Source organism: Petromyzon marinus, chromosome 13 (genome assembly GCF_048934315.1).
Source record: "Petromyzon marinus isolate PM22_M1 ecotype Great Lakes invasive population chromosome 13, UKy_Petmar_22M1.pri1.0, whole genome shotgun sequence".
NCBI lineage: Eukaryota > Metazoa > Chordata > Hyperoartia > Petromyzontiformes > Petromyzontidae > Petromyzon > Petromyzon marinus.
Window position 1 is genome coordinate 5577660 of NC_133679.1, and position 12250 is coordinate 5589909.

The 12250-nt window shown below is 42.5% G+C and overlaps 1 protein-coding gene across 1 annotated transcript in view; it reads right to left on the minus strand.

Annotated features, from left to right (window-relative positions):
• Nucleotides 1-12250, minus strand: part of MBD3 (methyl-CpG binding domain protein 3) — a 48485-nt gene that overhangs the window by 20335 nt on the left and 15900 nt on the right. Inside the window, exons 2-3 of the mRNA XM_032953218.2 lie at nt 1456-1615; nt 281-418 (exon numbers count right to left, since the gene is read on the minus strand). Coding sequence (XP_032809109.1) covers nt 281-418; nt 1456-1615 — 298 coding nt within the window. The remainder of the gene's footprint in view (nt 1-280; nt 419-1455; nt 1616-12250) is intronic.

Genomic DNA, 12250 nt, shown 5'->3' on the forward strand with positions numbered 1-12250 from the left:
CTGGGGGAGAACATACAAACTCCAAACAGAAGGGTGTCTTTTCAGGAATATATACTTTTTTTGTCCCACATGCCTTACTACAAGAGAAAAGTTCATTGCACTTTTATCCCGCACCTCCAATTAACAGAGTTGGCGACGTACGGTGCGAAAGAATTTGAACATGCATGCATACATACATATAAATCTTGACATCCATTCATAATAAGATGATTTGTAAAGTACAAATTTGCTTTGTGTACTGCCAAAGCATTCATGCTATAAGCAGTTTTGTACCACCCACCTGTTTGGGAACATCCATAATTCGCTGGGGGTCATGCTTCACCTTGTTGGTGGGATGGTTTGTCACCTTCGTGATAGGCTGCTTGAATATGGATGCCGTCTGTCTGATTGGCAGAGAGGTATTCAGATCCATCTTCCCCTAAAAAATCAAGAGTACATAAAAACATAAACCACGTAAACAAAACAAACCAATAATCAGTCCGATTCCCCCCACCCCCCACATCAAAGCACCAAAAACACAAATAGTGTAGGTTGTCATAAATTTAATGGAGCAGACAATCACCGTGAAAAAAGTTGCCTTTCCAAAAAACTACATAAAAAATGCTCAAGTAATGATTGATCTGTAAATATGTTTTCTCTGACAAAGAGCCCATGGCTAATGAAACATTTAAATTTATATTCTGAAACAAAAAGCCCATCTGGTAGGTGCACAGCGTTGAAAGAGTGGAAATCACAGAGGGAAAGTCACCTGCATGGGAATAAAAAGATTAGTCCTTTGGATATGAGGCTGCCAGACTTTACAGCCGGCTGAAGGTCTAGAAGAACTTTTGCTTACTTACTTTCACCGATGTAGCACACTCCTGTTAAAGAGATGATAATGCCATTTTAGACAATGTTTAATGTAAAAACCTATGACTCATCATAAGATGTGCACACAACTCTGCAAATTACTGACGTCTACTATTTGTTAAGCACCCTGTCGCTATTTGTTCGTTGTTGGGTTTAGGTGCATAGGTTATGTTAATCATGTTTAAAAAGTAACACTTCACCTTGAATAAATGCTTTAACAAAACGTTTTACGTTTAAAAAAAGTGATGAACAAGATCAGCAGTGGCAACCAAAGAGCCCGGACCACTTCAAGTTGCTGCTCAAAACAACAAAGTGGATGACAACCTCACGTGGCGTAGACCCATATCGTAAAGAGAAGGTCCTTGCATGCACTATCAGCCGTTCACCAGCATTTATTCAAGCAAGCCTGACATCATGATACACGATGTCAAAATCAGTCCACAGGCTGCTGGTCTTGAATCAATCCTGCTGAAATTATGCACTTTCAGCAGTCTGTGCAGCCGATGGGTTATAAGAAATAGTTTATGTGCGGAGAAAGTCGCATATATTGAGAAGAAAAAACGGTCCGTGTATTTACCGTGTGCACGTGTGCGTGGGTTAACTTACTTTAGAAGAATTGAGCATCTCATTTCGCAACTTCTGTTTGTTCTTCTGCACCTTGCTGGGCATCATGCGTCCCGTCCGAAAGTCAAAACATCCCAAGTCCACCACATGTCCAACTGCCCGTGACAGCTGGGGTTTGCTACGAAACTTCTTTCCTGTTGGACTACAATAATAAAACACTAAGATATGCGTATAGCCTGCTCAGACATATCGCGCGAATTGATAACAGGGTTTAGTAATAGGGCAGTCTCTCCAACTCTGGCTTTCACAGACACTGTACTCGGCACACATTTCACTTTGCATCATTGTGCAGAAGATTCGTGTCAGGTTCGGAAGGTTTGTTGACACTAGATGCCATTTGTATCCACGGGAGGAATTGGACACAGATGATCAAGAATGTAAAGACTATTGTTCAAAAAAACATCACGCTGACTTTTTAGATGCAAATATTTTTCTAATACTGGGGCAGGGGATGGCAAGCCGTGTCTCCGGAGCTACGCGCGGCTCTTTAAGGACCCGCTTCGTGACTCGTTATTTATTAAGGACCACCATGTCGTATTCAAATGCATTGCAACTCTTGACATAAATGTTTTTTTTACTGAATTCGAAAAAAAATTTCTTCTTGTTATTTTAGTTTCTGACCTCTGCACATGGGAACACACATATCACACGAATGCGCACACAACCACTCCCAAAAAATTGGAAAACATTATAGAAAAACGGGCATGCATTTTTTTTTAGTGTATTTGAAAAGTGCCTGCACTGTTAAAACGCCTAGTTATATCATACTGGGACAGGATCCACGGTGCAGTGAGGAGCGCACTGCTCTCTGAACCCGGAGAGTTAAACGACAACCATTACAGCGGCAACCATCCGCATTACCGGTTCCAAAAGTCAAGAACCGGCAACCGTTTCCAGTGGAATGGATGCACCGATTGTCACGCGTGAACTTACAGCTGGCACGGCAACGTGTGACTGCGATTGTCCTAGTGGCAGCCATCTTATAGGACCTAACACTACGAAGACAGGCCTCATTAAGTCTCCATGTGGTGCGTTCCTTTTTTCATTGAAAATTAAAAAAAAATTAAGGTGCAGCCCTGCAATTGCTCACTGTCAGGCGGAGGGGACCTCTGCTAAAAGGAGCTCTAGGAGGGGGTATCAAATGTGTTACAAGAGGTGGGCGTACCCACGTTTTACCCCACCACACGAAACCTGCCGACTAACTTGAGTCCCCATCATACTGCTTGGCGGACAGAGGCAAGGGAATTTAAGAAACTCGGCCCATTGTTTCGACCGCCTGCACTGGGGAGACTGGATCGAGCCAATGCCTCTGGATTGCAAGTCAAGTTTTCTAGCCATTACAATCACACAAAAGGTTCGTCTTCTTTGGTTCTTTCGGTAAGGTCACGTTGAATGAGAATAAAATAATAAAATAACACAATAAAATTCTCACGACGTTTCGGCCACAACGCAAGCGGCCGTCTTCAGGTGAAAGGTACAGACCTGTCGGGACGACAGAGCTTCATTGAAGCTCTGTGGCCGAAACGTCGTGAGAATTTTATTGTGTTATTTTTATTATTTTATTCTCATTCTACGTGACCTTACCGAAAGAACCAAAGAAGATGAATCCTTGCAGTCACGAAAGCTTTAAACACACAAAAGATGACAAACACAATGACACAGGGCATTTCAACATCCATTTTGTATTGTTCTTTACGATGTGATTATCGGATATCAAAGAATAACGGTACTAACAACCTTGCTATGAACCAAGAAACCCGAGTTTAATACCCAGACACAGCTAACATCAATGATGAGTGATATCTGAGCTGGTCATGGGCCTCCTCTCACCAACTGGCACTGACCAGCGTGGTGATTTATGGTCAAACAACCCTCACACAACTGACACAGGAGAATTTACAAAGCGCTGTAATTTATCATTACGCATCCAATCGGTTTTATCTTTTGGTACAACCCAGGATTAAACAGACTAAAACAGCAGGCACACTACTCAAAACCACTCAAGCACATGAACATTCATTTCAAGGAATCAAAAGGGAAAGCCGAGTGCACAGAAAAGACCCAAAAAAATGAATTTTTCAAAAATAAATGAACCAATGCTATGTTCAGCCTCCTGTATAGGCAGTTACATTTGAAGGCTACCACAAAAGCTTAGATGAGTTAGGGAATGTAGTCCTGGCAGATGTGGTTGCAAACAAGTATTACAGAGATATTGATATTTAATAGGCGTGCAACAAAGCACATTCATCGAGTGCAGCCACTAGAGGTGCTGTCATTCATCGTGTAACAAAAAAGGTTCTTGAATCGAATTACGGAGAAATAAAAGTTACAGGCCTCAATTCCTCCAATCTGGGCGCAAATTGAGCAATTGTGTCCCATGTACAAAAATGTACAGCCTTACATGAATAAAAAACGTTAAATCATAGCAGTATCTTAACAAAGTGCTCTACAATATTGCTGTACAAATTATAAATAAAGCATCCATCACCTTACACAAACAAGAAACTGAACAGTACCCCGTGTCACAATACACACGTAAAACAAGTGTCGCTTTGGCCCAAGACACGCACTAAAGCATTTTTGAAAAACGCAAAGTGAAAACGAAAGGTTAATACGGTATGAAGGCAGGTGAGTTTCAAACTCTGCAAGGCTGAATAAATAATGATGGCCAGCAAGCCCAAAAGTAGCTTCCCCGTGTTTGCGAATGACTCTCCATCCTTGTTTACTAGAACGCTTGGTGTTATCTACATGTAAAAAATGGTACAGCTACTGATCGTCTGGAATTTGACTTATCTAGAAATCAAACTGACTGTGGGGCGAGACCCCAAAAGCCATGTCAGAACCGTGTTGTATTCTTTTTCAGGTATATATCCTGTGGATATCTTTGAAACCCTTGCCATTTGCTTCAAATTAATGAGCTAGGTTTGTTAAAGTAATGTTAGCAATGTTTTATGTACCCAGAAAGCCTCAATGAATTGTCTGCACTTCAGGATGTCTGGTAAATTTTCTTTGAAGCTTGCAACAACAAAAAAACCCATATATGTGAAGAGGAACCCCTCTGACTATGCATGTCACTAACAGTCTTATTTATTGTGTTTCACTCAAAGGCAAATGAAATTAACTCCAGCTGATTAGACGGCTAAAAGAAGAGGAAGTAGAAATGCACATTGTTTGGCAATCCATGGTTGTTGTACCATGGTGACATGGTGATGAACAAACTTGCATGAGAACCACAAGCGGTCATTTGGGTGCTTAAACCTAAATGTGTCAGTAATTCTCAAATAATCTCACCAGAGTAGCATCCTCCTTAAGACCCTTGGCGGCTGTGGGCACCGCAAAACTATACAGATGCCAAATCGAATGATTAATTACAATAATTTACAGTCCCGTGTTAATCCACTGCTGGATGGAAGTCTCCCCACGCTGTGCCAGTCATGGGAAATGTTTTATCATACTTCACTGCACATTGGTCAGTGCAGGCTGGTAAAAGGGTGGCTAAACCCTGTTTAGATATTACTTGCCGCCGATGCTAGGCATGGGCGGGATTCCAACTCAGGTTTCTGGGTTCATAGATAAGCGTGCAAATTATTGTACCACTGCTCCCCTCAAATACAAATATATGGGCTGATAGTCTAAAACGAAATTCACTGTTCCATTAACGAGAAATTTAATTAAAAAAAATTATTAAGAGTTTGCTCAGCATCAAGTTTTGAATAGTAAAAACAAACTTACTATAAATCCATGTAATTCATTTTTTTTGCTACAAATAATATTCCTATTTTGATCTTTGATCACAAGATGAAGAATATTCCATTCAGAATTATCACAGAAAGCAGGGCATTACCCCCATGTTAGAGGATGGCTCGTGGAAGAGCTGACATCACAACAATTCTTCAGGTCACTAAAATTTCCTCTTATCCACACTAGGTGGTGCATCTTTTCCACGTGCCCGGCTTTAGAAAGGCAATTAATTCCCAACAATGTTGAGTCCTTCGTGTTGAATGACTCAAACAAAATTAAGTGTAAATATAAATTTAGCGTTACAGTACAATTTTTCGTGTGCATACATTAGTGCCTGGGAAGAAAATATCAACGCAGGCCACTGCAGAACCTGGTTTAGACTCGAACCTAGGGTTTCCAGCAATTCTGACTCAAGTGTTCAGACTGTGTATTGTCTCCCTGAGCAATCCGGTCGCCTCCACAGTTTTTGTATTTTGATTCATACCTACATTACACTGTAACGTTTGTAAAATCATGTAAAGTTAGATATGCAACGCAAAACAGAAATTATGTTTCCAAGCAGGTTTATTACCATGCACTAAGGGAAATCACTCGTGTCACGCACAGATGGGTTCTACACAATCTGCCACCCAGAGAAGTGCGTGGAGCACAGCACTGATGTAAATTCATGCCAGCAGCAGCCAAGACTGAACACAGCCCATCCCAATGTGAATAAGGGCCAAAAGTATTTGTGAAACAAGTTCAGGCAGTATAAATTATTCATATGACATCAGGCCTGCTGCAAGTCATGACCTGACCTCAGAGGGCGTGTTTTTAAGCATTAGTCATCAACTGTGCTTACTATACCATATTTGGTATTTCCCTCTATGCCAATGCAGGGGGAACCTTTTTGACCAAGAAAAACCAGGAATGTCAAGATGCAAAAAGAGAATATGATTAAAAGTCAATCCCCTGAGGGCTGTCCCCAAGGGCTATCCCACATGGCCTTGGTTTTACCCTGTTAACACAAATGACAGAAACAGACAGAACCTCCAGTTCTAGCTCCTGGGTTACATTTGTTTATCCGAAATAGCAGGGCAGTACATTGTACCACTGTATTATTTTTGGAGGTTAACCTTAAAAAAAAACAATTATATGTACAAATGAAAAGCAGCTGTGCATGGTTGGAGGCAATTTATAGTTATCTTTTATTTATGAAACGTAAAATTCAACAGGATGTCAACAAGCTGATCAGCACCATGACCCGATGCAATACAAAACATGCATTTGCAGTGCATTTTTTCTCAAATGTTGTTTGTCAAAAACCGTTAGAGATTCCTTATTTCGCAAGAAAAAAATATACACATTGAAATAAGAAACTCAATAACAACGTATTTATGGTTTTATGCTGACTGATAAGAATTTAGCTGTTTACACCAGCAAAAGACGAAAGTAAAGCACTTGCGTAAGCAGTTTTGTTCAGCATTAATACCAGACAATGTACCACTGCTGAATCCTCACCACAAAAAAAACACAGCTCTTTTTTCGTAACATACACAGCTGTCGAAGACGAAGTCTTATTTTAGAGTATTTAAACTTAAATTCCACTGTGGGTTTATCGATGAGCGTTGTGGAACTGTGTCAAGCGCGGGTCTTTTTCGCTACCGCTCGCACGTTGCTTTTAGCGAGGTAAAAAGAGGTTCGCCATGGACTGGAATGAAGGTTACGCAACAGCTGCAAACATCCTATGCAATGGGACCAGAATGTTCTTTCCTGGATGCTCTGGAAGGATGAAATTCCCTTTGGACGTTAGCCCGCCTGGGCTCATACCAAGTGAACAATGTGTTTGGGGTACAAGACCCTGGTAAGCACTGTTCATCAACAACAAATAAAACTACCCAACAGGCCTCAGTCCATCAAGCAATACCGCTCGTGCCTCCTACGGAGATGAACGCACAGATGCACACTTTAAAATGTCTCTTGGCCACACTATCCATTTGCCACTCCCAGCACGCAAATGCAATCGTCTGACATCCCCCAAAGCAAAGTGTGCACCACCCCATACCACATGCCTCCCCAAGAGGCTGTGTACAGAAAAGAGCTCTAAGCATTATTCATGTCAACGCAATCGGCACATACTTATACATACGTTGACATATAATTACAAGACTCATTAGGAAGTGATGAAAAAAAGGCGAAGTATGAGATCAAATAAAGCAATAGCACATAATCTGTGAATGCATATCCTGAAGATGCTATATGTATGTTGAACTCGAAGGTGCGGGGATGAAAATGCGATAAACATTTCTCTTGCAGCGGGGAATGTGGGAAAGTAGGCCCCCTAGTATGTGAATAAAAACAGGTCATAAGAAGAGGTAGGTCTGTGATTAATGTACTTTTATGGGCTATTCTCTCACACCGGGTTGCACTACTCTGCAAAGGTTTCCTGAATATATGTTATCAAATTATGTGGCGCCGATAACACAATTGAAATAAAACTGGAAAAATACAAAAACACTTCAAATTGTACTTTTTAAATATATGTATGCCCATATTTGAATACTCAATATCCTTGTGAATTATTTCGTTAACATTGCACATCTTGTTCCTTACACAAGTCCAATTGGGATAGAAAAAAGGGTCTAAGGGTACAATGCCACATCGAATTTGTCTCAACAACGTGAAAGCAAGCCCATTATTTAGATATGCTCGAACACATCTCATTCTTAGTTCGTGGTCAAATCTTGGAAGGTGATCGTTTGCAAGTAGTCTGCTCTCCTATAGCGTGGTAGTTGTTCCTGAAGAAGACCGCGTTACGGAAAAATCACATCATCTCCATACATATACAAGGCAAAGTTGTGATTATGTGTGTCTGTTCAAAATGTTTAGCGTACGCCCCGACATGCAACAAACTGGAAATTTGCCATGTGGGCACTTTCCAGACTGTACACCATGCAAACATTATGAAAATACACTTTTTTTTGGGGGGGGGGGGGGGGAGCTCAATAATGAATCTAATTTTTTGCACGGCAAGTGGGCTGTGACGTCAAATCTGTCACGTGACCCTCGCATGTGGAAGCGTAACGCATTGTAGTGTAGTGGTTAGCGCGCCGCGCTACGAACCCGACCACCCGAGTTCGATTCCCGCTCACGGCCACCACCAGTGACGATCATTTTAAACGGTCCTGGGCCTCCCCTAGGTCGACTCAGCCTCAAACGAGTAATTGCTGTGGTGTGTGAACATCGGCACTGGGGAGACAAATGCGGCCGGCCGTGGTGCTGGCCACCCACCCCCTCGTGTGCCGTGCCGGCATTCATAGGTGCTCGCTAACAGCACTTGCCCCCTACAGGCTACACGGGGGATCTTTGTCTTTATCCTGTGTGTGTGGGGGGGGGGGGGGGATTGCGTAGCGATTCGCACGCTGCGCTACGAACCCGGCGACCCGAGTTCGATTCCCGCTCACGGCCACCACCACCACCACCGGTGACCATTATTTGAACCGGTCCCGGGTCTCCCCTAGGTCGACTCAGCCTCAAACGAGTAACTGGTGTGGTGTGTGAACATCGCCACTTGGGGGACAAAGGCGGCCAGGCGTGGTGAATCCAAGTCCTGGGCGAAGCCGGGTAGTACAGCTAGTATTAAATAATACAAAATGTAGGGTAAAGCACAGTCCGCGATAACACGTGAGATGCATATACAGGCTGGGTAAAGACTGAGGCGCGTGGGTAGCATCGAGAAGCATCCAGCAGCATCCCAAAGCCTTGTGCAATGCAACACCGAGGCAGCCGCACGACCGCTTACTCCTACTCGCGCGACGAGTTTCGATGACTCAATCGCTTTATATCCAATTCGCATCCGCGTTATAAAAAAGTGCTCCCTAATACATTCATCAAGTTCTATCCCATTCGCGTTTTGAAAACACGTGGCGTTATAGCAGAACTGTCTAAACTTTCGTGCGAATGATCCTTTGCGCAATAGCCATTCAAACATGTCCATCCAGATGGGGACCACAATATTTTTTACGTTCTCTGTGGGACAATAATTACAAGCTGGGTAAAGGGCTCGCTCGCATTGTGGGCACCATTTCATTTTGCATTCATCTGTTCCTTTGCCGCTGCAATCTATCTTACAGCTTGAGGTGCCCTGATGCCTTTGCTCATTCCACCTTTAGGTTATCTCTGGTATGCCCTCCTCTCATGCGGTACATTCCGTCACCAGTGGTTTGCCATCTGCTGCTGCTTCTTAGCAATTTGTGCAATAATATTCACTCGTACGCAGTGTTAAGAATTAGAGTTCATGAACCATTTTTTGACACTAATACCACGTCAATAAGCAGCAGATGATTACAAATGGAATTCTGAGCACAGTATTTTGTGTCGGAACAAGTGGAATGCGTACAATATTTATATGATGTACTTACGGCGAATAAGGTCAGACTATCAGCTGGAATGGATACAGTACAGTATAATGGTGGCTTTGGTGTTACAGGTCAACCTTTCACCGCATTAGGTTCCAATCAGACCACATCTCCCTGTGGAAACTACTGCACTGTATTGGGAACATAGTGTACGTGGTGCCTTGTGAATCGTTAAAAAGGTGTGTTATACTGATTCACGCTGCAAACTCATATTGTTTATTACGACACATTTGCAGCGACCTGTTGAACCCTTGCCTTTCCACAAAGGCAACGAGGCATTCTAGATTTGAAGCTTTCGTGACTGCAAGGATCCATACTCTTTGGTTCTATTCGGTAAAGTCACGTAGGTAAAAAAATAAAACAATAAAAATCACGACGTTTCGGCCACAACACAAGCGGCCTTCATCAGGTGAAGGGACCAGACTGTCTCGAAGACTGCGCTGGAGTGAAACAGAGCCAAGCTCAGACTACGACCTTTAAGCTGTGTGAGAGGGATTAAGGTGCCTCGACAAAGGAATTAGCATAAAAAACTAGCATTTGATTGGCGGACTTAGCATGATGAAAGGTGTAGCACGCGGCAGTGCACCTTTAGGCTGTGTGAGAGGGATTAAGGTGCCTTGACAAAGGAATTAGCGTAAAAAATTAGCATTTGATTGGCGGACTTAGCATGATGAAAGGTGCAGCACAGTGATCGGCACAGGCAGTGCACCCGCCTGTGCTGCGAAAGTTTGGGGTACCACTACTTGAAAAAATATACTGTACCAATGAAAATTAGTTTAATGTTTGGTTCGATTTAGAACATCTTTCCAATGGTTGCTTAATTTGAAACCATCTTCTCGGTTGAAATTGTGTCTGTGTTTGTAGATCTGAATTGCCTCTTGAACAAACACAGACACAATTTCAACCGAGAAGATGGTTTCAAATTAAGCAACCATTGGAAAGATGTTCTAAATCGAACCAAACATTAAACTAATTTTCATTGGTACAGTATATTTCTTCAAGTAGTGGTACCCCAAACTTTCGCAGCACAGGCAGGTGCACTGCCGGTGCCGATCACTGTGCTACACCTTTCATCATGATAAGTCCGCCAATCAAATGCAATTTTTTACACTAATTCTTTTGTCAAGGCACCTTAATCCCTCTCACACAGCCTAAAGGTGCACTGCCGCGTGCTACACCTTTCATCATGCTAAGTCCGCCAATCAAATGCTATTTTTTTATGCGAATTCCTTTGTCGAGGCACCTTAATCCCTCTCACACAGCTTAAAGGTCGTAGTCTGAGCTTGGCTCTGTTTCACTCCAGCGCAGTCTTCGAGACAGTCTGGTCCTTTCACCTGATGAAGGCCGCTTGTGTTGTAGCCGAAACGTCGTGATTTTTGTTGTTTTATTTTTTTACCTACGTGACTTTACCGAATAGAACCAAAGAGCAACGAGGCATATCTATATATCTAAAAGGGAAATTTGTGAATATGTGTGTCTGTTCGAAATGTTTAGCATACTTCCCAACATGCAACAAACTTGAAATGTGGCATGTGGGTAGCTTCCAGACTGTACACAATGCAAAAAGTATAAAAATAGACTTTTGAATTTTTTTTTTGGGGGGGGGGTTGCAATAATGGATATATTTTGTACGGCAAGTGAGCGGTGACGTCTCATCTGTGATGTCACCCGCATGCGGCAGCGTCACGCAGTGTGCCTGCTGACGTCACGCATCCCCCCCACCCTCCGCGTAGGCCGTGTATTAATCCAAGACAATAATCCATGTCTCGGGCGAAGCCAGGTAGTAAAGCTAGTTCTTAATAAAGGCCAATTCTATAAAGCAGTGCCAAACTGATGGGAGAAGTACTGTACTCTTTTAATTTCGTGCATTAGTCAAAGTGATTTCCTGCTCAAATTAGCCTCGGGACATTGATCATCTAATTTTTACAGCCCTGAGCAAGTTGGTGGAAATTCCATCTTCCCATGACGGGGCTGGATTCTAACCACTGTTCACTTCCCCGGTGATTACTTATGGTATGGACCTTGGAGGGATGAGGGACTGAGTCAACCTCCCAACCAAGATTTGAATTCAAAACCTTCTGATTGCGAAGAACTTGCTCTACCACTGAAACCACCTGGCCAGACTTTGCAATGCTTCATTTATTTATTTAAAATTATCGTTATATTCTAGATATCACGTCATAATTATAAAAAAACCTAGTGAAGATGGAATGAAGCCAAAACGATGTACACATGTTTGAACAGTGAGTTATCTACCTACGTGACTTTACCAAAAGAACCAAAAAGTAATTGTAATAATTGTTTTTATCTTAAATATCAGATCCTTATTATCAGTTTGAGCACAACACTCACAAAGCATTGTGAGGTCACTGAATTTGGACAGCCTGCACTAAAATGAAAACGTGTGAACAATTAAAATAGAAATTAAAACCATTTTGAGTCGCCTAACTGCACAGTAATATCATCATTCCGTACTTGTAAGAGCACACACAACCTTGAGTCTTCAAGAAATGACAGGAACAGGTAGCAGCTTTAACTTCACCTTGTGAACAAGGCAGGGCATTATCACCAGTAGACATCTCAACGTGCACATTTCAGTCGCAGACCCCCCCCCCCCCACGTCAACAAGGAGATGGGCA